The sequence below is a fragment of the Dermacentor silvarum genome, chromosome 1, assembly GCF_013339745.2.
Source record: "Dermacentor silvarum isolate Dsil-2018 chromosome 1, BIME_Dsil_1.4, whole genome shotgun sequence".
NCBI classification, from domain to species: domain Eukaryota; kingdom Metazoa; phylum Arthropoda; class Arachnida; order Ixodida; family Ixodidae; genus Dermacentor; species Dermacentor silvarum.
In genome coordinates this window covers 333,443,676-333,463,123 of record NC_051154.1, presented here as the reverse complement: position 1 = coordinate 333,463,123, position 19,448 = coordinate 333,443,676, and the positions used below count along the sequence as shown (strand labels likewise).

The window sequence follows — 19,448 nt, the reverse complement described above, 5'->3', positions numbered from 1 at the left end:
CGCAAATAATCTACGTAACCCACCGGCCCGGCCCGCCACCCCTTTACCTTAAGCTCGAGCCCGGCCCGAGCCCGACTCGAACCCGGCCCGAACCCAGCCCGAGACCGAAAAATACATGTTTTTCAGAGTTGAGAAGCCCGAGCCCGGCCCGGGCCCGGGTCAAAAAGCACACGCCGAGCCCGAGCACGGCCCGATCCCGTGAAAAAAGTCCTCTACCCGGCCCGGCCCGGGCTTTCGGGTAAGCCCGAGCCCGTGCAGTGCTCTATTAGGAATACTCCAACAATTGGGACAGCATTCAAACAGAAATATCTAGAGCACCGCTAAAAATAGTTTACCTTAATTTATTCATTTATTAAATCAAGATTGATTGACTGGCTTGTTCACTCTAATACTGTAAGCCACACAGGCGTTCTGAGAGGCGCTATTGTGGAGGTCTAATAATTTTTGACTGCCGAGGTTTCGTCAACATGCACCAAGAGCTGGGTAGGCGCTTAATACGACCGTCGCGGCCGAGAATCCAATTCGCGTCAATGTTGTCAACAGCAGAACGATATACTCAATGAGCCACTGCTGCTGCTGAAAGCAGGCTTAAGAAACAACAACACAGACAGTATACGCTCGTATCCTTTTAAAATGTCATGATGACACAGCATTTTGGAGTCTGGTGCAACATTCCATCAAATAAAGACAGCTCAGTCTTCTAACGGAGACAATTGAAATAAGAAAATGTTATTACTATTGGGCAAGTTTCCCAAGAATGCCTGTTTGTGAACACTTTAGGGTAACATAGATACAAAACTATATTGTAAACAGCACTGTGAATGTCTCTTAGGAGAGTAAGCAAAGAGGCTGGCGAAGGGGATATTCGGTGTCACTTTAGAAGAATTCCATCGAGGCAGATGCCTCACCGGACGAGACAGTAACGGGTAGAAATACGGTTTTGAAGTCTTCGGGAAAATTGCGCGCGCACAAAAACAAGGGAGTAACGCGTGAAGCGCAAGAGGAACTAAAGAACAAAGAATAGAAAAATAAATGAAAAAGGAAACCTCTACGTAGCACCTACTCGCGTCCTCTGGTTCGCTAAACGATCCTCGTTGTCTAGAAAGGAATTTCCCCCTTTAGGTCGTTTTCACGCGCAACAGTCACGTTCATCTCTTTAGTCTACCGGAATCGCAAATCGAAACATGGAGTCGGCGACAAACCTTTGAGAAGACTAGAGCCTTCGCCTACCCGTGTCATGAAAAGTGGAGGTATACAAAAAATTGGAAAAAGAGCTGACAGACTTGAGTGCACATGGAAAATGGAAACAAAATGCCATTACAGCCTGCATTACTATTATCTTTTTTTTCACGTTCTCAGTCTAGAACGCCGATTATTTTGTCCGAAACAAGCAGGAATCATTGAAAGAGTCTTCTTTCATGCGTGTGCTTTTTGTCTTCACTCAGTTTCATCTGTAGAGAGACAGATATATAAAAGAAAAAAAAAGAAGGCAGGGATGTTAGCCCATAAAGTATCAGGTTGGCTACGTTGCACTGGTGAAGTGGAAAAGGAAAATAGAAAGTATAGACAGAGAGAGAGGAATGTAGTGAATGTGTAAACATGCGCAGACAGCGCCACGTAGTCAGGGGCGCTCATACAAGGCAGTCATTTCAAAACGCACAGTTGTTCACTGCCTTCTAGGCCGATAAACAGTGGGCACAGTGTTCCAGCAATATCTGTACGCTCAGTGGACGATCATCTAGTCGCCTCAATTACATTGATTGTCTTTGTATGTACAATTGAGGGCAGTGCCCAATAGATCGTCTATGTTCTTCTCGCAGCCGCAGACATCACATGCAAGACTGTCAGCCATTTCAATTAGTGCTGAATAAGATAAGTTCGTGCAGCCAACTCGCAACCACAACTGACACAGAAGGTGTAGTAGATGTAACAATTGAATTTGTGTCGTGCAGATGGCGTGCAGGTGATGGCTTCAGACCATGCCACCCTGTACGATCGTCTCAGATTGTTTTTAACATTGAGTTACGAAATCGGATGAAAGCATCCACGCGTCTGTATATGAATAGTTCAATCAAAAACAAATATCCGATTGCTTTTGTTTAATTTATTGATGTTTTTTCTCGTAAATATTTCACGACTGCCATCAAACACAGACTAGCGGTATCCGATGGCATAACTCACGACAGACCTCCTTCTGTGAGGGCGAGTGAGGCGAGCATTTAGAATCGCTTGTTTCCTACATCGACACTTCGCTTCAAGGAGACATGGAGGGCTCCTCACGTAAGGTTACGAAGCGGTCAAAGCATCGGAGCGTCACAGAATTTAGGCTAAACAATTATTCTCCTGCATACAACGTGTATGTGAAAATGACCTTTACTGAAAGGCGTTTTAGTAGCCCCCACTGCATTTTGTGATTATTTTCCGTGTTCTCTTATCGCAGCACATAATTCAAAATTTTAATATAAATACCGTGGCATATTTCGACCCCGGTTCACTGTATCGATGAGACGAAAACTCTTTAGTCATCCCAGACTCTAAGCTCACCTAAACATAATTTTTTTGCAAAGCATGCCACCAGCCTAAACGAGGTCTACAGATTATCTGGTTACATGGGACAGAAAGTTGATATCAGAGCCACAAACAAATGGAAACTTTCTGGCGTCAAATGTCACTGTCTTTTGGCCCCTTATATTTTACGTTAACACGCGTAAACACTATGCCCGTTGACAAGGGGCACTCGTTTCGTAACAACCTTTATAATTTTCTATTCTTTTCAAGATTCATCACTGGCTCAAAGATTGCTTGGACATCACCGCACCACTATTATCGCTGGGATTAGCCATTCGGCACGATACACGACAACAAAGAAGAATCGAAAAGGGAAAAAAAGAAAATGTTGAAATATATAGGCCCTTTTAGAAAGGAAGCTTTGCATCCGGGCCATCTAAGCACGCATTTCATAGGATTCTACTCATTTCTTGTTATCTGTCCAGCCCAGTGGCCAATACCGGCGATAGTGGAGGCCATAGCATCGTGCTAATCAATAGCGTAGGGCAAAAAAGAACACATAGTGCAAATAATCCCGTATCGAAGGAATGAGCACACTCACCAGCAACGAAGAGTTGGACGCGAGCTGCGGTGATGGTCATGGCGCCAGAAGTAAGGTTCTCGCTGCGGTATGTGACGTTGCAGACGTAATTTCCACTGTCGCTTCTTTCCAGCTGATTGAGAAGCAGTGCCGGTGGATCACTGAGCAGCGAGAGAAACGCTCTGCCTGACCACGAGGGTTGCTTCCAGTGGGTGCCGTCCACCAGGCCCCTAGTTCCGCCGAGCACAGCATTTGAGGGTGGATCCGGTGCCACTAAAGCGTAAACTTTCGTCGCTTCGTGGCTGTTGTCGAGCAGTGATGAAGCAACGCCTGTACGCACGTGGGGGGCATCTGCTACCACGAGAAACCACATGGCGGAGACGGGTTCCCGCGTCACCAGATCGATGGGGCAGGGAAGTGACGTCTGCTCCCCTTCCAAAACGTTCAAGCGCCGCAGGGATGACCAGGATTCGTCTGCAACCGAAGCCGACGAAGGATTCACCAATTCATCAAAGAAACCGCTGTCAATTTGGGGGTGAAACTACGCTAGTACACAGAATACAATGTCGCGCAGTTTAACAGTCTTGCCACTAAAACTGAGGTAGATATTGCACATGGCATAACCGCCAGCTAAAGTTTAAAAGAAAATACGCAGATTGCCTGTTTTCAGTTCTGTGAAATGGTGGCCGAATTCATTAATGACCACTAAAGACCAGACCACTTGCTCCGGATATTGCTAATCTCTGAGTCCAACGTAAATGGCCACACCTGCAAGAAGAGCCAATCTACCGAGGCAGCGCTACTGGATGGAAACAAATCACTTCAATTCAAGTAGACGGACTGGTCGCACTATAAAATATAGACAGTCGCATACAAGCAGAGATTTCAATGCGAATCCTTGTTGTCGAATTTACACATGTTTTTTTTTTTTTGCGGAGTATCTTACTACTTACGGTGTATCCCGAAGGCAGTGCCATCTAACACAGCATCACAAACAGTGAGCTAGGGCTGCATTTCAAGCCCACAGCTGTTACCAAACGCTCAATTAAACCTTCAGACCCGGTAGAACACCAATCAAACAATGTGCAATCACTTATTGCTTGAAAGATACGCTTTCAAATTCTAGGCATAGCGCGCGTGGGTACTTCCACAAATGCACATTGACGTCAGCAATGATGCACATTGGGCTTGCTGTGGCCTCCGAGACGTGTGCTGTAGCAATCTCGGAGGCCATGGGCTTGCTCGGAACTAACCAGGGAAACTACCAGTGATCTTTCCATTCAAGACACTGTGGAATCCACGACCAGTGAACCGATGGACGAGTAAATACGTTAGTGATGCCCCTTACGTATACATAATTGTACATACTATAACAATGAAAAATGTGGTATGAACCTTTCATGTTCACAACCTGGTGTGTACGCATCTCTTAAGAAAATTACTATGGTTCGTGAGGGCCTTTGTACCACCAAGAAATTAACAACGATTCACACTACGTACCGCTGGAGATGGAGCTGGCAATTATTCTATCGTTGTCTATCCATGACTTCACAGCAATTTTCACTCTTTCGTGTAGGCGTAATCAGCCGCGTTAGGTCAGGTTGGGTTAGGTAAGTTTCAATGAGCCGCACTGTGAAATCAACCATTCGTCTTTTGACTGCCGATAACGACAGTGTATTCGGTATCATTTACTTGTTGCGTACTTCTCTTTCAACCATAGCCACTGGGCCACCGCCCAGTGGATATTGTGTGGCGCTGCCGAGCTCGAGCTCGCAGCTTCGATCGCGGCAGCTGCATTTCGATGGGGGCGAGATACTAGTATAATTACAATTATAGTATACTTATAATTATAGTAGTATAGTATACTTAGAATGCTACTATACTTAGAATTAGGTGCCCCTTAAAGAACCCTCCGGTGGATAAAAGTAATCCGGAGTACCCCACTACGGCGTGCCTCATCATCAGATGATTGTTTCGGAACGTAAAACACCAGAATTTAACTTCTCGTTCAATCATTCTATAGCGCTTGAATATATTCTTGAACTATTTTTCAAGCAAATTACCACCGAGGTAAATTTTCAGAAAGTAAATGCTGATATCAGTTCTTGACATCAGGAGTTATGTTAAAGAATACCGCTTTTAAACTTTCATCACCCTATTGACTCTTCACAGTAGCAATAGGTCAAGTTCTGTTTTCTTCTGTGGGCTATACGGTTACGGGTTTAATTCCCGGCCAAAAAGACCGCATTTTAGTATGGACGGAATAAAAACAAAGGCTAGCGTAATTGAGAAATAAGAATTCAAGGGACAGGAATGTTGTAAAACTGCATATGGAGCACCTTGATACGGAATGCGTCATAACCAATTAGCTATTGGACTTAACACACTAACAATTGATGTTATTTGGTTCGCTTATCATAATCTTACGAATATTCCCTCGGCTTCCCATGATATTTTCTTTCAAAATCTCTTAAAGCACTGCTTTCATATCGTATTTCAGGACGGCTCCTGTGATAGCAACGTTTCGTTCACTAAAGCAATCATTAAAAAAGAAATATTTTTTATTCGATTCAATTTTAACTGGACGCTTCGTACACGAATGTACAATGTGGAGTACATATACAGCGGATACAACTTTGTTATTACCAGTTACACAGCTAATTCAGCTGTTTAATAACTTGAGACTACAGAAGGTGTCGGCTCCTAATTGGACACTGTGATAGTAGGGCTTGCTTAAATCATTCCTACGTAGAAAAAATTATACAGGCAAACTAAAATCGCGCCAATATACTGAACCGGCCTTATACATGATGTTAGCACACCGTCATCTACCTTTTGAAAGACTCGAATAAAACATTAAAAGCGAAATGAGGTACTCCTCTTCTATCGTTAGCAATCAATAAAAATAGCAATAAAGACTTAGCTGAAATACGCCTCTTGAGTGGCTCATTACATATTCTGCACGGAACGACCATCTTTCAGAGACCAAATGATATTGTGAATTGGTTCAGTCCGCATTATTTCTCCAACCTCCTACCACCGGACTATCTAATTTGATTCAATTTTGGTGCCGTTGTACGAGTTATTTTTTCTCTCTGTCTTGCACATGAAGGTATTACATAGTGCGGGCAATAACCACGTCCATGCAAGCTATGTCGAGCCGATACTCGATATCCTTGGTGGCTCATTAACTTAACGGCATAGCTGCGAGCGCTCAAATAAACACCGTACAGCAGCAACCACTGAACGCCCGCACATCAAACGAACGTCTGATACCATGAATTGCATGTGCGCGTTTAGAAAAATGCTTAAGCGTAATTGGATCACAGCACGGAGACAAATGCTTCCCTTCCAAAAATATATCGCGCCCATAAGTTGGTCGGCCACGTGGGTGCAATTCAGTGCGCCGCCCTTGGCGTGTATATTTTTATCCCATATCGATTCGAGAATTCAAGAGAAGCACGCGCTCTACAATGCGGTTTCTGAAAGCGCGACGGCGAGTCGGGCGCCACTTTTAAATAAAAGGAAAAGCCAACAGCTAAATACTTTTTTTATAACAAGCCTATGATCCTGTACACGATTTTCTGTCGCACAAATTAAATTTGTGCTCTGAAGGGTCACCTGCATTATTCTACTCTGAAAATAGGCTCAAGTGCTGCATTAAGCAATACGGACGGCCGTCTAACCACGCCGCGAATTATGTTCGTTTGTTTGAATTTTTTTCCTACTCAGGTGTAACGTCAACTTTTCCGTATGTTTATTACAGTATGAGTCACGGAGACCATGGAGGTCACCCTGCCAAGTGACCGCTGGCGGATTAATTAAACTGCCCGCGGCGATGACAAAGAAACGGCAAAGTGAAGAGAACTCCGACAATGACCTAACGCTTCACTCTTGTCGTACGGGCCGCTTCATCGTCTCGTGGCCGCCTCAGCGGAAGAAGCGTGTTACTGGGAAGCGTAAGCAAATTACGGCAGATCCTACCCTCTTGTTGGAATCGACGTTCTACGCGGAGCTTTCTTGAATCGTTTCAGTTAAATGCTATGCAAAGAGGCACACTATGGCATGCAATTGTGTTTTATTTCCATCAGTACTTCTTTGCTAACGTGACAGCTGCGACGAAGACCCCTCGCAACGTCTATTCGGCGATACAGCAACGTCAGACCCGCAGAGAAGGCAAATAAGCTTGGTACACGTTCTGCATGGGCAGATGAAGTAGCGCACGAGATGCCTAGCGTCTTTTCTTGGTGGTCGTTCGCTCAGCGCTGCGTAAGTGAATGGACACCGCAGTTAAAAAAAAAACAGTAATCTCATGAAAAAAAAAACACTTTTATCCTCGTAGCATTTCACGCATATATAAAAATACCCATTTGGAAACACATGCCCAAAATTATGACGTAAATGCCCTTAAAGGACAAGGATGATAGGTGAAGACGAGACACACATGCGCTATAAGTCTCTCGTCTTCACCTATCGTCCTCTTCGTTTAAGCGCATTTATATGACCGTCATGTCAAAGTCGCCCAACTAAGTACATATGCGGAAAGTTCGAGCACTGTTCTAATAAAGCTCGTGGTTCCTGAGCAGTTATATTATAGTTCAATAAGGTACAACTGAATAAAAAAAAAAAAACTGCGAGGGAGCCTAAAGTCCCTATATAAGAAAAGTACCGCCATCTACTCTTTCCTCCGCCGCCTCCTCTCCTAAAGCGCTTGCTTCTTTTTTTTTTTTTACTTTTTGCTTGCGAAAGCCAAGTCGATGGTGGCGCACCTAGAAAGTCCACGTTGAAGCTTTCAGGCCGGGCGCGCGCCGCCGCCGCCGCCGGCGACTGCGGCTGCGCAGAGGACTTTCAACATGGCTCTGAGGCGGAAAAAAAGAAAATATAAAGAAGTGAAAAGCGCGCGCTATCATCGTCCAGTTGGAGATACAGGAGAGAGGGAAGCGGCGTTTATCGAAGGATGGCGGTACTTTTCTTATATAGGGACTTTAAGGGAGCCAAGAGCTTTATTACCACATAGCTGTAACTTTACAAAGAAGTTCGCAAAAGGGTCTTTTCTAAAATATCAATTACCTTCTAATTAATAAATGGGTGTTTAAAAATATTATATTTCTAACTGCCGTGCTCATTCAGTTACGCAGCGCCGAGTGAATGCCCACCGAGAGAGGGCGCTAATCTCCGTACGTGCCTCAAGTTTAGTGCACAGAAATCGGGAATTATGGTCGTTAATGAAGAGACCAGTAATTAAGTGGTGTCAACTCAACAGCGAGTCATACCATAGTCATCCAATATAAATACATCGGCGTATGCATAAACGAAGGAAAGAATTACTCAAGCACTCACCAAGACAACCTGAAAATAGAGGGGAAGCGGAATGCAGCAATGTTGAAACATAGAGCCCTGTGGGGCACAATTAAGTAGGAGGTGGTGCGTGGAACCTGGAAAGGAGTAATGGTGCCAGCGCTAACGTTCGCGGATGTCATTCTATGCTTAAAATCGGATATCTTGTCCGGGTTGGAAGTTAACGAAAGATCAGTAGGCCGGTTAGCTTCGGAAGCCCGCGGTAAAACCACCAATGAGGCAGTTGAAGGTGTCATGGGTTGGGCCTCTTTTGAAGTCAGAGAAGCACATAGCAAAATTAGTTTGGTAGAATGACTCAGGAACATGGATGAAATTAAATGGGCGGCTAAGTGCACAAGTATCTGTATCCGATAAGTGTGGACAAAGAATGGAGGAAGAGGTCAACAAAGTTAGCAACCTAGTACAGGGTAACTGAAAGTGTAAATAGACAACCAGGAGTCATCAGAAAGAAAGTGAGAGAAACAGAGACCGTGAATTGGATTCAAAGAATGGAAACAAATAAGACTATGGAGATTTACAAGAATGAGAAGAAATAAATTACAAGGTAAGATCTGTAGGATACCAAAAAGGGCAGTGCCTTGCTATTTGAGGCTCGAGCCGGTTGCCTAAGGACCAAGACATACTGGAGCAAATATTCGCAAGTAAATGAGGCATGTGTATGCGGCAGCAAAAATCCTGAGACTACTCAGCCCATCCTGACGGAACGCGAAGGGATTCACCCAGCGAGAACCGTAGGTAACGTTCCCCTTCAAGAAGCGCTTGTATTTAAAGTGGACGGAAGCATAAACGGGTCAGCAGTCGAGATAAGCAAGAGACGTTAAGATTATTGGTTGAAAAACAGTAGGCCGGATCTGTAACAGTCATAGGTAGCGGTACAAGAAAGATCTTGAAGGCGGAAAAAGATTAAGGAGATGTATACAAAAATGCTATATAAAAACATGTATAGCATACCTGAATCTAGCAGGATAGGTGACTATTTGTCATCGTCCCGTTTCAAAGGGTAGGCCACTAAATCATCATCATCATCAGCCTCATGCCCCGCGTTCCTGGGGTTGCGCCTGAGATAGCGTAATGTGATAGTGTCATTCCTCCAGCATAGGCTCGCGTTACAAACGAGATTAGGACACTGGCGAATACACATATCGGGCACAGGTGTCAGGAATGGCCCACGCAAGACATCACCGCGCTAGGCCCAGCTATGATTACACTATCTCCGGGATCAGCCAAGTTTACTGTTCTATTGTCCCCGATATCGGTTCAGTTTACCCGGTGTGATATCGAACAGCACCGCCGAACCCTGGGCATTAAGGCAAATAAAGCTCGGCTTTAGAAATTGAATACTAGGTCACTATTCGCCATACAGTTCAGCCGCTGAGCCTGGTTATAAGAGCAGGCGTCTGTCGAGAGCATTATCGAGCACAGGTGAAAACGTGCGGCATGTGGCAAATACTAATGAGGAAAAACTTTGTGAAGCCAATTTGAGGCCAAATTTACAAATATTTGTTTCGTAATAAAGTAAATCTTTGCTATTTGCTTGTCACCTTTGCTAAAAATATTCTTGCTATGATCGGCCATCGTTTCTGCTTATACTCATATATTTACCTTCATAGCGTACAAACTGTTTTGTGGATTACGGGTCCTGATTAACGAAAGTTTTGTACATGCGATAATGGCTCACAGGTTCTCTGCATTGATGGTGAAGAACAAGATTATAAGAAAGGTGGCCACGGATGATAAACACATCTTATGTGGACTATAAAAAATGTGCAGCGAGTCCTAAAATTGTGTCGTACAATGACTAAGCAGTTCTTGTCTCCCTAATCGAATGAAAGAAAAATTGAAAACCCCTTCACGCGTATTCATCCAGCGTGCGCTCACCGAACGACCGGGGAATCCGGAGCGCACTCCGCGGTCTCGATATGAACAATGTTTTCTAACCTTAGAACTCGCTGTACATGCACCTCTCGGCGTGCTTATCGTGAGACCATGTGATGAAATATTTTAGCTTCTAAAAAGTGTGTGGAAGCTGTCAAAAAGGTGATGTAGATGAATGGCTTTGAGCTTTTTCTTTTCTGTTGTTCACGTTATGACGCAAAACTGACGCACTATGGTTATCCTGAAGTAAAATTTGAACGCGGTACGCAAGAAATATCGCATAACCGAAGGCTTGGCTTTCTATTGTTTCATTTTGATACTACATGCACTCTTTTCCTCTTATTTGTTTCTTTTCTAGTATCTGTACTTGTATAATCATTTATTTTATTACCTGAGTAACGTAAATTAAGAAGGATTTATTTGTTTTTGTATTTAGTGTTCTGTGACTATTCATTCTTTCTGTCCGCTTCTCAAGTGCAGCACTTCGTATGTGCACTCTTTTGGAATGCACATGGCTCTGTGCGTCAAACTTCTGCAGATCGTGAATGTTTGGTTTTATGCTTCTGGGCGTTGGCAGATTTAATATGACAGGGCCGGGCCTATTCATCCAAGTAAGCATTTCTTTGTGTGTTTTTTATTTTGTATGTTCTTTTGTAATGCTTGGTTCTTGGTGAACATATTAAATGGAAAAATACGAGTTGGACTTTTTTTATTGCGATAGCAATTATATGGACACTTCAAGCCGATTTCTGCCATCGGCGTCGCCGTCGCTGTGAGGTTCCGTATAAAGTCCAAGGGCGATAAAATCCTCGCCGCGCGCTGTATGTGCGAGTGAAGGCTCGCGGGGGACGCGCGCTGTCACAGAGAGCGAACGCACGGCGGAGAGCAAACGCGACATCCGTCGAGCGAAAGGCCGTGAGGGTATGGGAGGAAGGGAGAGGGGGCGACGCTGTGCTGCGGCACCAAATGCGTATCTTGCAACCGGGCGAAAGGAGAACTGGCGACGCAATCTCCCACGCGAAAGGAATAAAGCGGGAAGTCAGCGTGGGAAGGAGGGGGGGGGTACTCTTCTTTGCAAACAAATTCGTTCTTGTACTTTGCGCCTGTACGGGCTGTCGGTGTTGTCACGCGCACCGTGTCTTGCAAGCGATCTCCACACGGTTCTTACCTTTGTGCGCCCTGTGTTTTCGCCGCTCAGTTTCCTTTGAAACGATAGACCGCACGACCCTTCGCTCGCTGCTGCAGCCTTGCTTGCCTACGCCAGCGTTTTGACAGTGCTTATCTGCGGTCATCGAGTGTGATCTATTCATGTTTGCTCGTGCGCGCTGACACTACGCTTGTTAATTCAGTTAGTAAGCGAATGTGTCAAGTTTATGCAGCCGATAAAACTACTATCCCTACTCCTTATAGCTCTCTACTAATTTGCTATCGCAATTGTTGCTTCGCCTTTCGGGCGAAACTGCGACATTTTTTTGAACACCTTGTCTTTTACGACCATTTCATGGTTAATGTGGGACAAATACCTAATTAACTATTCGCAGAAGTAATAGAACATTGCGGCGCTCTCTCTCTCTCTCTCTTATTTGAACTTCCCCGCTACTTATGTTGCCCTCACATATTCCAATCCTTGCCATGGTGCTACAAACGGACATATAAATAGTTGATGCTGAAGACTTTCAGCGGTACAGTGGATTGGTCGCACTACCAAGCATCCGCACCTTAAGCACTTGGAGAGACTTAGCGATTAATGACGCTAAAGAACCGGAACACTTCGGCAATCCATGCGGCTCTGAAGTCATTTATTGTGACATAATTTATTTCACCAATTCGCCAAGCGTTCATTCGTCTGAATGCGTTGGAGAAGGACTGCCTCAGTAAATGAATTTGAGCACAGTGGCACGATCGGCGGTCAAAGCTTTCTATGCATCCAGAGACACCGCATGTGGTTCAGTATATGTCGTCGATAGTGAAATGGCCTTCTTTGTCGAATGATCGAGAGGGCTTGTCGGCGCACTCAGTGCCGTTTATGCTGCCAATTATCCCGGCGACATTAAAAGCATCTTGACGTCCGTGTTCTTTCACATGGTGGTGAAATTCCGCAATTTGCGGTCACGTGGTCGGGAGGTACATGTAAGGCCAGAAACTTCGGGGAACTATAGGGACTCAAAAACAAAGCATTACGTCGATCTAATACCGGAATGTTAATGAGTTACATCGTTGCTCGGAGGCAACCCCTTAGCGTGGTGTCATGTATGCGCAAGTTTATTGTGTCCTTCAGATTGCTTATGTATTAGCTTTGATGTGCTCAGCGATGTGTTACAGGCCCCGCTATGGCAAAAAAACGCATGCTCAAAGTACTGATCTGCATTATGTGCACTTCGCTGCGCACTTCAAAACATTGTTACACTCGGTCACGAACCAGCCACCCGAAATAATTAGTAAACATCACGTTGTATCACACCGCGTTTTCACTTTAAGGAGCTTTAACATGTTTGCGTAACTGTCTAGCTCTTGAATAAGCAATATATTGAGCAGCAGACACTTGTGGCTTTACATTCTAAGTCCCTCAAAATGGAAAACGGCCATAACAGAGTTAAGAAAAAAATTGGGGGCAATGGGCGTTTTTAATATTACTTTATTTAAATGTTAAGCGTGAGTGCAATCAAACTCCCGTGGCTAGGAGATCAGAATGGGGGTTAGGCCAAATATTTACAAAAAGGTCTTAGCATAATTATTTATTAATCTCATTTAGACGGCTCCTATAGATCCTGAGTGAGCACATTGCTTCTGTATGCGAGACCCAATTATTTCTCGAGTGAGCTGAGAGCAATGAGCCCGTAAATTCAGCTTTACATTTAGCCCCAGACGCGTAATTATATTAGTGTAGCCGCATTTTGCGTGAATGGGGTGACTTAGTTGTTTGTAAACTGTTGCACAGCAAAAAACTCTAGCACTCATTTGTGCATAAATGCATGGATGCACATTCCTTGTAAACCTCATCGACAAATTTAAACTTCATTGTAGATTTCACCAACGCGTGCACCAGTCGCAGAGCACTGAATACGCCGCAATATATGAATTTATATATTCACGCGCGAGGATTAGCCGCACATGCTCGAGCGAATTTCGCGACCTATTGGCCCTGCGGCGCACATATCTCGTTAGATTAAGTGTATGTATGCAGCGGAGACTGCATTAAAAACTTGCACGTTCCATCGCTGCGAGCACGTCAGTGTCAATGCGTAATTAAGGATAGAGACATTGGCATATATATATATATATATATATATATATATATATATATATATATAAGCCAATGTGTTTATTCTTAATTACGCACTGACGCTGACGTGCTCGCAGCGATGGAACGTGCAAGTTTTTAAACTTCAAACTTTCATTTAAAAATCAAACGCGATTACGATTGTGCCACTAACAACGTCATATATATTCTTGAATGTACGGTGCGCAAAAAACGGTACGTCGGACAAACAGAGGGCCTTTTAGATTGCGCTTTAACAAAAATAAATCCCACGCTAACACGTTGCCCAACCTGCCCATCTCAAACACGTGCACCTCCCTGACCACTCATTTCATAAACTGAAAGTCACCTTGCTTGAATCTGGATTTCGTTCAAATTATGATAGAGAAGCCCGTGAATCCTCTCTTATCTATAAGTTTGATACCGTCGCGTTTGGTTTGAATGAAAGTGTAGGAAAATTGAGTGTCCTGTCTTCGTAGCCTGTCACTTGTTCCTCCTTTCTACTAGTACATCACTAATCCACTTTTTTGTGTCTGTTTGATTGGTAACATAGCACATATTGGGTGACGTTTTTTGTTGTCACCTGACGATTGGTTTTTGCACTTCAGTTCTGTGCGTTTTATGCTTTGTATTTGTAGATGATGTGTTTGCAAGCGCCATCTGTTTATACACGTATCAGCTGTTCGTTCAACGATTGACATGCATTTTGTTCGCCCATTTGAATCGTTTTTCATGTAAACATATCTTCATTCGTTTGATATGCACATGTGTGTAAACTATACTGACGCCATGCATTGTATTCTTATGAAGGCCGGACCCCGGCCGAAACGTCAATAAACCGCTTTATACGCGCGTCTACTTCACTGTGAATATTTACCCGGACCCAGAATCGCTTTTTTCTGCTATATATCTATGCAACCGACGGTTGTCTGCTCCGGATCACCATCAGTTGCACTTCGCTCATCGAACAAGCACACCGTGTTTCGAATGAGCTCCTTAACCACACTTTGCCGTGCGGTGTACGCGGTTTAATTCATGGATCCGGGACCTCAGAGAGGTGCGACGCACCGCATAACGCATTTCTCCCGTATTCGCATCTAAATCTCTATTAAATTTTTTTATCTGGCTGGGTGATAAACCCTCATTAGCCACTGACCTTTAGTATAGTTTTGTACCAGCGCAATGGCCGCTATTTTTTGCAAATAAATTGGAGTGACTCATAAGGTGGTTGCTTGATGTTTCAAACCACATAATCCTAGGTGAGTTATGAAAAAAAGTTGTCGCAGTTTCACCCGAAAGGCGAAGCATCAATTGCGATAGCAACGTAGTAGAGAGCTATACGGAGTAAGGATAGCAGTTTTATTCGCTGTACAAACTTGGACATGCAGCAGCACCGGCAACACACAGCACTGTTGTCGACGCCGTCGGCGTTTTGCCCGCGTTCGCTCAAAATGCGTGCGGCGTTGGTGACTGTTGCCGGAGCCTCTGATAGAAATAGGCACTTGGTGCCGCAGCTAAACGTCGCCTCCCTTCCCTCCCCCCCTCCCCCCCACGGCCTTTCGTGCGTCAGAAGAAGGCGCGTTTGCTCTACATATATGGTGATTGTAAAGGAGGAAAGAGACGCCTACTTCTGCAGCCCTTAAGGGAGCACGGCACAGAACGCGCGTTTGTTCTCCGCCGTGCGTTCACTCCCAGTGAAAGCGCGCGTCCCTCGCGCCCTTTCACTCGCACATACAGCGTTCGGCGGCGCGCGGCGACGATTTCATCTCCATTGACGTCATACGGAACCTCACGGCGACGGCGACGGCGACGGCGACGGCAACGGCGACGGCGACGCCGACGGCAGAAATCTGCTTTGGAGTGTCCATATAATTGCTATCGCAATAAAAAAAACGCTTAACCTTGCACTTGGCCGGGCAACGGCTTGAAACGGCGAAGCTGGGCGATCGTAGCCCAGCATTTTCCGGAAGTGCGCGCGAACTTTCATCTTCTTACTCATGATGATGATATTTTCTTCTCGCGCGCCTCAGACTTACGGCCGTCACTGCGCGTTGCATAGCTCAGCTTGCAACACCGACACCGCGTTCCAGGAGACCCGCTCCGTGAATGCGTCTCTCTCTCGCTCTCGTAGCGCGCAAAACCTCTTCACCTCGCAGTGCACGAGCGTACGAACGCGCCAGCTGAGAACGAAGACGACGATGCTCGAACGCAATCATATGGTTCGCATAAATGCACATTCTCCAAGCGTGGCTCTATAGCCTAGTGGTTACGACGCTCGTATTGGGATCGGGGGTAGAGCACTGCACGGGCTCGGGCTTACCCGAAAGCCCGGGCCGGGCCGGGTAGAGCAGCTTTTTCTCGGGCTCGGGCCGGGCTCGGGCACGGCGTGTGCTTTTTGACCCGGGCCCGGGCCGGGCTCGGGTTTTTTGACGTGGGCCCGGGCCGGGCTCGGGGTTTCTGGTGGTGTGCATGTAACGTGCAGCGAGTTATTCTCGGGTGTCTGAACTCTGAAAACATGTATTTCTCGGTCTCGGGCCGGGTTCGGGCGGGTTTCGAGTCGGGCTCGGGCCGGGCTCGGGCCTAAGGTAAAGGGGTGGCGGGCCGGGCCGGGCGGGTAACGTAGATTATTTCCGGACCCGGGCCGGGCCCGGTTCTTGCCATAAATGTTTTGATCGGGCTCGGGCGGGCAGCCCAACGTAAAAACGGGCCCGGGCTGGGTCCGGGCTGAAAAAATCGGCCCGTGCAGTGCTGTAATCGGGTGTACGTGGGTTTGACTCCCGCCTTGGCAAGAAAATGTATTTTCTTTTCTTTCTTGGTAGTGTCTTGCTAGCATCACAAATTACGGCTGGCTTAAACAGCTTCGCTGTTAAAAGCATTTTGCTGTCACAACAGCCGCTGCTCGTCGCGCGATCCAATGTAGCAGAATAAGAGACTGCCAATTAAAGCCAGCTGGAGCAAGTGCCAAAACGTCGCGATGTCCTTCGCCCACGTGACCACCTTCTGCGTGATGACGCCACGACACATCTACCTCCTGTGAAATTAAACCGAGACTGATTTGTAAAAAAGAAGCTCTTGCAGTAAACTATTGAATTATTCACTTCATTACTCAAATGTTTCTCGCATGGCTGCACACGTCCGAGCATGTGCAAAATAAATGAACCAGCAACTATTTCGCCGATGCGTGGGCATCGTGAAGCAGCTGCATCCTCTTCGTTGCAGTCCTCAAACAGTGCTGCATTGGCGCTTGCGAAACATACAGAGCCCGATGACGTGAAAGAAAACTTGAACTACACGGAAGGAAAGTACTTTTCAAGTGCTGCCCGAGGTATCAGATCCTTCGAAGTTTGCTTATAGAAGGGGTTAATTCGGAGCGGTGGCGGAGCAGCTACGGTTTTTGCTGCTGGACATGAGGTCGCAGGTTCGAATGCTAGCAGTACGTTCTCATGGAAACGGAATACAAAATACGAGTAACTATGTGCAATTTTCTTACTGATCAATATATATGGTTTCACAAATTTATCTTTTTTAAACAAATCGAAACACTGATATAAGATACCAAGGCCTTGTTGTTCTTCCTACATTCGAGGTTAAAAGGCGCTGCATTTGTGCATGATCAGGAACGAAGTTTACTTCGACAGTCTGTTGATTCAGGTTTCGAGGCACTGGAATCTCGTACAAACGCCCTTGAATCAGCTCGGTCAACTAATACCTCTGCGCAAATAAGTACGAAATGAAATGGGTTCTTTGGCTGAGAAAGTTAACACTACCGTCCTAAGTATAAATGACAAAGGTAAGCAGCCTCGGAGTAGCTTTATTGATAGAATTAGTAAGCTTTTTTGAGCGTGGATGATTTGTACAACTGGTCGCGTATAAATAACGCATCTTTCATGTATTACCTTAAGTACAGGAGGAAAAGAATGAAGCCCTGCTGTCAAGCGTCGCTTTGTGGTTCTCGAATTGGCTTAAAATGCAGTGCCCACGCATTGAAAGATTGCGCAGAAATGGTATCACTCGCGGAACTAACGCTAGCCCTGTGATAATCGAGTTACTAGATTTTAATGAGAAAATTCAAGTACTCAGGAATTCACTCAAACTCAAAGACATCATTAGGGAAGGTTTTTCGAACCACGTCCGCATAATCCTTAAGAAACTATGAGATGATACCGCGTCTTTTCGTAACAATTAGTCTCCTGTACGGATACGCTTTGATCATGCACTTACTGATAAGGTACGTTATAACTGGGTTGAATATACTAAGAAACTTAATTAAGCATCCGGGCGCACGTCAGGCGCTGCCACACATAGTTCCAGCCAGAGCGCTAGATGAAATTTTCTTCACATAGCAATCTACAATTTCTTAATGTCAATCCCAGAAGCTTCCTTAATAAACTTACAGATTTTTCGTACTCGTTACTTGTCACTATCCTATTATTACAGCGTCACAGAGACGTGGCTACATGGTGACATATATGATGAAGAAATACCACCGCCTGGGTTTAATGTTGTTAGAGTTGACAGGAAACACGGTCGAGGAGATGGTGTAGGTCTTTTCGTGAGATCTGACCTTACAGTATTCTGTAATTTAAGCTCCTACCGAACTAGAATCTGCTTGGTGTAAGGTATACATTGAAACGAAATCAGTAGTAGTCGGCGTTCTATATCATCCTCCAGGTTCACTTTTTGACCTCTTATTTAGCCTGAATACGTTTTTGCACGAGCGCAACATCCTCTCCTCCGACATACTTATCATGGGTAATGTTAATGCTCCAGATATATAATGGCCCTGATTAGTCCTGCCTGGTCATAAGGTTCGTTCATCGAGAGAGCTTCTTGAGCTGTCACAGTCGAATGGTCTTGAACATTTACTGCAGCAGCCTACCAGAGGTGCGGCACTTCTAGATCTAATCTTTCTCATCCAATGCCTCGTGGATGGTGGTTTCGAATGCGATGTTACTCAAGGTATTTCGGATCATACAGCAGTTTCACTTTGTGTTTCTCTTCCGGTAAATATGCCACACATTTCGTACACCTCATTTGTTCAGTCTCAGAGCGTAAATATATTGGAAATGGTTTTCCTGTCGGATAGCACCAACGCAATATTAATTAACAAGCTTAAGAATACAACAGCCCAAGTTGCCCACATGATCCGGCGAATAACAACCAAGACAAGAGGCATGGGGGAGGCGGATACGCTTTGGCTTCTCCAAGCCTTCGTCGTGTCTCGAATAACTTACGCTATTAAATACGCACTACTCAACGCAACGTAATTCAAGAAAATCAACACATTGATCAGAAAGGCATATAAGCAGGTGATGGGCCTGCCGAACAGTACGTCCACAGAACGCCTACTACGACTAGAAGTGCACAACACGGCCGAGGAGCTGATCGAGGCACATTTATCCAGCCAGCGAACAAGGTTGGCGATTACGGAAGCGGGGAGGTCCATCCTCTTAGTAATCCACCGCCTCAGACTATGAGGTTACCCCATGCCATCCGGAGCAACATCACCGTACCTCCCCTACTTCGCAAAATGCACCCAATGCTCCACGCACAGCGAAGGGAGTCCCGGGCCCGGGCCATACACAAGCAATACGGGAGTCAACCCTGTACAGCTCACACGTTTACGGGGTCTTACCTCAGACGTGCAGCCACAACTGGCACCGTAATCGCCAACAAACAACATCAGAGCAGCATTTCTCTCCCCCGAAACGATCCACTCAAAGCCGAGGAAGCGGCCTATAGCCCTCGCGCACTCGCAAACAGACGTTGAAGTCATAGTGATCGGCTCCCAATAGGCGTGCTGCAACTTCGCTAGCGGCAGAAATCATGCCACTGCGCTCAAGATCATCAATCAAAAGCCACCAACGA

The 19,448-nt window shown here is 45.5% G+C and overlaps 1 protein-coding gene across 1 annotated transcript in view; it reads right to left on the bottom strand.

Annotated features, from left to right (window-relative positions):
- LOC119443322 (hemicentin-1-like) overlaps window positions 1-3,461 on the bottom strand; it is a 39,474-nt gene extending 36,013 nt beyond the window's left edge. The window contains exon 1 of the mRNA XM_037708384.2: window positions 3,110-3,461. Within this exon, the coding sequence (XP_037564312.2) occupies window positions 3,110-3,461 (352 nt within the window). The remainder of the gene's footprint in view (window positions 1-3,109) is intronic.
- Between the last annotated feature and the right edge of the window lie 15,987 nt (window positions 3,462-19,448).